General features: G+C 41.4%; 1 protein-coding gene across 1 annotated transcript; it reads left to right on the top strand.

The window, feature by feature from the left end:
• The first annotated feature begins 512 nt into the window (after positions 1-512).
• On the top strand, positions 513-1,478 carry LOC127680355 (olfactory receptor 2A12-like). The gene has a single exon (XM_052175835.1). The coding sequence runs from the start codon at positions 534-536 to the stop codon at positions 1,476-1,478; it is 945 nt and encodes a 314-aa protein (XP_052031795.1). The 5' UTR covers positions 513-533.
• Positions 1,479-4,948: the final 3,470 nt, after the last annotated feature.

Genomic DNA, 4,948 nt, shown 5'->3' with positions numbered 1-4,948 from the left:
TTAAGAGATATTAAGGAATAGTGATTATTGCTTCCTGTTATTTTTGATGTTATTTTTATGTTTCTGTGGGTATCTTCTTTTGGGTTTGTTGGAAGATTACTTTCTTGCCTTCTCTAGGCTGTAGTTTCCCTCCTTGTGTTGGCATTTTCCATGAATTATCCTTTGTAGGGCTGGATTTGTGGACAGATATTGTATAAATGTGGTTTTATCATGGAATATCTTGGTTTCTCCATCTATGATGATTGAGAGTTTTACTGGGTATAATAGCCTGGGCTGGCGTTTGTGTTCTCTTAGGGTCTGTATGAAGTCTGCCCAGGATCTTCTAGCTTTCTTCGTCTCTGGTACATTTGGTAGATGAAGAGAGCAAGGCGTTGAGGGGTTAAGCAACTTAGGAAGAGTGTACAGAAACTGAGCAGTGTGCTCAGAATAACTCCCTCAGTCTTCCTGCTTCTGTAGATGCCATCTTTTTGGGGCTACCATATATCAGATATTACACAGATGGCTGGGATTCTCTTACAGACATCATACTTTGGATGATTCCAGGCCACAATCAAAGTTGGGTTTCTGAGTTCATCCTGATTGGCTTCTCCAGTGACCCCACGACCAACAGCATCCTCTTCATTGTCTTCCTTCTCATCTACCTGAGCTCAGTCCTGGGCAACGGGCTCATCATCATGCTGGTCTGCCTGGACACACAGCTGCACACTCCCATGTACTTCTTCCTCTGTGTCCTCTCCCTGTTGGATATGAGCTATGTCACCACCACCATGCCCCAGATGTTGGTGCATCTTCTTGCTCACTCTCAGACCATCTCCTTCACTGGTTGCTGGATGCAGATGTTTGTGTTTGGTGCCCTGGGTACTTCTGAGAGCATCCTCTTTGTTGTCATGGCTTATGACCGGTATGTGGCCATTTGTTATCCACTTCATTATAATGTCATTCTCAACTGGAGCCTGTGTATATGGATGGCATCTGCGACCTGTGTCTGTGGTTTCCTCTCTGCTCTGTTGCATACATTCTTCACCATGAGACTGCCATATTGTGGACCCAACAAGGTCAACCATTATTTCTGTGAAGGTCCTTCAGTGCGTAGCCTGGCTTGCATGGATACTCACCTCATTGAGATGGTGGACTTGGTCTTGAGTGTTTTTGTAGTTGTTACTCCAATTTCCCTCATTGTGGCCTCCTACATTCATATTGCCAAGGCGATTCTCAAGATCAAGTCCACCCAGGGCCGCTGCAAGGCTTTCTCTACCTGTGCCTCCCACCTGACTGTGGTCACATTCTTCTATGCTCCAGCCACTTACATCTACATGAGGCCCAACTCCAGCTACTCCCCTGAGCGAGACAAGCAGGTCTCACTCTTTTACAATGTCTTCACAGCCTTGCTCAACCCCGTGGTCTACAGTCTGAGAAACAAGGACATCAAGAGGGCATTTCTCAAGGTGATGGGACTTGGTAGGGTGGACTCCTCATGAACCAGCATCCTGGAATGCTGTAGCTAGAGTGTTCACTACTGAAGAAAAGGATAGTGTCTTTATTATCTAAAGCTGATTTGTACATGTGAACCATTGTAGTGCTTAGTAATTGGGACAAAAGCTCATGAAATAAAAATTGTTGTTTCAGGCTGGAGAGATGGCTCAGTGGTTAAGAGCACTGACTGCTCTTCCAGAGGTCCTGAGTTCTAATCCCAGCAACTACATGGTGGTTCACAAGCATCTGTTATAAGATCTGATGCCCTCTTCTGGTGTGTCTGAAGACAGCTACAGTATATATATTGTATATGTGTGTGTATGTGTATGTATATTAATAATAAATCTTTTAAAAATAATGTCTTAATAGACATACTACATAAGGTACAATTCCAAACACCTCAGTCATCTTGCTGAATCATAACTACCAGGGTTCATCCACTGCTCATGTTTGTAGTTTGTAGAGTGCGAATGACCTACTGGGCTCTCATCTCAAACTTCAGGGAACCTTATATCCATCCTGTCATTGTATAACAGAAGGAAAGGAATAGTGGACAAACTCACAATGACTCAGCTTCTCAAGAGTGACTTGACTCTCTTTCCACATGTCTTTTTGCTATAGCAAGCAATATGGTCCAGCCTTATAGCAGGAGGAGGGAAGACTTTTTTCTATAGAGAAATAATAAATTTTATTTGGTGTTGGGGTACAGTGTGTGAAGATAAGTCCCTGGTATATCCAATTGTTAATTCTATTCTTGCAGAGAGCTAAATACTGACACAATCTTGGCATTGTTATTTCTATGGCTCATCACTGGTCTCATACGTTGTAAATTTCATTCTTCCTCATCTCCTTAATGCAATAGAGAACTGTAGCTGAGTGGCTGTAATAAATATCTAATGGCCAATCCTGAGACAGGAAGAGGAGGACAACACTTCCCAGAAGAAAGGGGGAATGCTGAGCCAAGGAACAAGGATGTGACTGGATGGAGAGAAAGAGCAGGGAAGAAAGATAGAACTAGACACTTTTGGATTATTAAAGTCAGGATTATTCAGGTTAAGTTTAGAGTAGACTGGTGACTATTAAGCAAAGGGCCTAAACTTTCAAATGTTCAAAGTCCTGTATCATTACTTATATCACCAAGGAATCCAAGATAGTACCAGTATAACTTGGCCATGGTCTGATATATATTGTCTTCTCTACCTAGAAGGTGGCATGTAACATGGTATAGTTCACAGAAAAGAACAACATGCCTATAAGCCAACACAAAATGTTAACTGTAGATAGCATTATACTAGAGACAGTAGAAGACTGAGGTATTATGTGTAAGTAGCAGTGTGGAGAGCTTTGGGGGCTGCTTCTAGAAACTTGACAGGAATTTGACATTGGGCTAAGACAGGAAAGTCAGTTCCGGCAGGAATCTGATTTGGGGCTAGAAAAAAGTAGGCTTCAGGCAAGAATTTGGCTTTGGTCTAGGACAGGGAAGTTGGTTTAGATATCTTAGCCATCCTGATAAGCCCCTAGAAATGGTGATCACTAGACTTTGTTCATTGCCTTGCTTGTTCCTTGACTATTAGTATTTATTGCCTTGTTTGTTCCTTAACCTAGAACTGACCTTATTATATGCATGGAATTAAAATAGTATAAAAGCAGACTGGGAAAAAATAAACCCACTTCAGCCTCAGAACAGGCTAGAGTCATGCTGCAGTGTTGTCAAATTATTTTTTTTCTTTTTAATCCTCTCTCCCTCCCTGGAAAACCTATTGACCGACTAAGCTGGCTTGGTAATAGCAGAACATGTGTTGACATGACAAAATGAAGCTGATAGTTTGTGGAAAGGATCCAGTACAGAACCAATACAATACAAACTTCACATATAAGTTCAGTGTGATCTATGGGTAACCATGGTGACCTCTCTTGTGAAATCATGAACTGCTGAGTTCACATCAGAACTTCCCAACGTCTGTTCTATAGACAGCATCCAAGGGTGCATCTCACCTTTGACCACTGCCCACTTGTTCCCTTTCTTTTCTTTGATGGTGGTTCTTATGGATAGCCTGCCATCTTCAGAGTAACTCTTTCTTGACCAATCAGCAAACTCCTCTCTGATTCAATACCTGAACTATTCTCTTCCTAATGAGGCCTCAGCCACTTCAAGCTTATTTGGTGGCCACATATTTTTGGGTACAGTGTACTTTCCATTCATAGTTAATACTCAGTACTATTGTTTACTTATATATTTGTCACATACCTAGGCTGGCCTGGAACTCCCCCACATTCCTAAAGGTAACATTGAGGGTTTTTTTCTTTTTTTTTTATTCGATATATTTTTATTTACATTTCAAATTATTTCCCCTTTTCTAGACTCCCACTACCCTCCCACTGTTTTCCCACCAAACCCTTCCAACTTCCCTGTTCTGGTTTTGCCCTATACTGCTTCACTGAGTCTTTCCAGAACAAGGGGCCACTCCTCCGTTCTTCTTGTACCTCATTTGATGTGTGTATTATGTTTTGGGTATTCCAGTTTTCTAGGTTAATATCCACTTATTAGTGAGTGCATACTATGATTGATCTTTTGAGTCTGGGTTACCTCACTTAGTATGATGTTCTCTAGCTCCATCCATTTGCCTAAGAATTTCATGAATTCATTGTTTCTAATGGCTGAATAGTACTCCATTGTGGAGATATACCACATTTTTTGTATCCACTCTTCTGTTGAGGGATACCTGAGTTCTTTCCAGCTTCTGGCAATTATAAATAGGGCTGCTATGAACATAGTGGAACATGTATCCTTATTACATGCTGGGGAATCTTCTGGGTATATGCCCAGGAGTGGTATAGCAGGATCTTCTGGAAGTGAGGTGCTCAGTTTTATGAGGAACCCCCAGACTGATTTCCAGAGTGGTTGTACCAATTTGCAACCCCACCAGAGGTGGAGGAGTGTTCCTCTTTCTCCACATCCTCGCCAACACCTGCTGTCTCCTGAATTTTTAATCTTAGCCATTCTGAATGGTGTAAGGTGAAATCTCAGGGTTGTTTTGATTTGCATTTCCCGAACAAGAAATGAAGTTGAGCATTTTTTAAGATGCTTCTCCACCATCCGAAGTTCTTCAGGTGAAAATTCTTTGTTTAACTCTGTACTCCATTTTTTTAATAGGGTTATTTGGTTTTCTGGAGTCTAACTTCTTGAGTTCTTTGTATATATTGGATATTAGACCTCTATCTGATGTAGGGTTAGTGAAGAACATTTCACCCTAAAGGAAAAGAATATACCTTTTTCTCAGCACCTCATGGTACCTTCTCCAAAAATCGACCATATAATTGGTCACAAGACAGACCTCAACAAATATAAGAAGATAGAACTAATCCCATGCCTCCTATCAGATCACTATGGTGTAAGAGTGGCTTGCAATAGCAACAAAAACAACAGAAAGCCCACATACACATGAAGGCTGAACAATACTCTACTCAGTGACAC

The sequence above is a fragment of the Apodemus sylvaticus genome, chromosome 3, assembly GCF_947179515.1.
Source record: "Apodemus sylvaticus chromosome 3, mApoSyl1.1, whole genome shotgun sequence".
NCBI lineage: Eukaryota > Metazoa > Chordata > Mammalia > Rodentia > Muridae > Apodemus > Apodemus sylvaticus.
The sequence above is the reverse complement of the archived record's forward strand: the minus strand, read 5'-3'. Positions and strand labels throughout refer to the sequence as shown.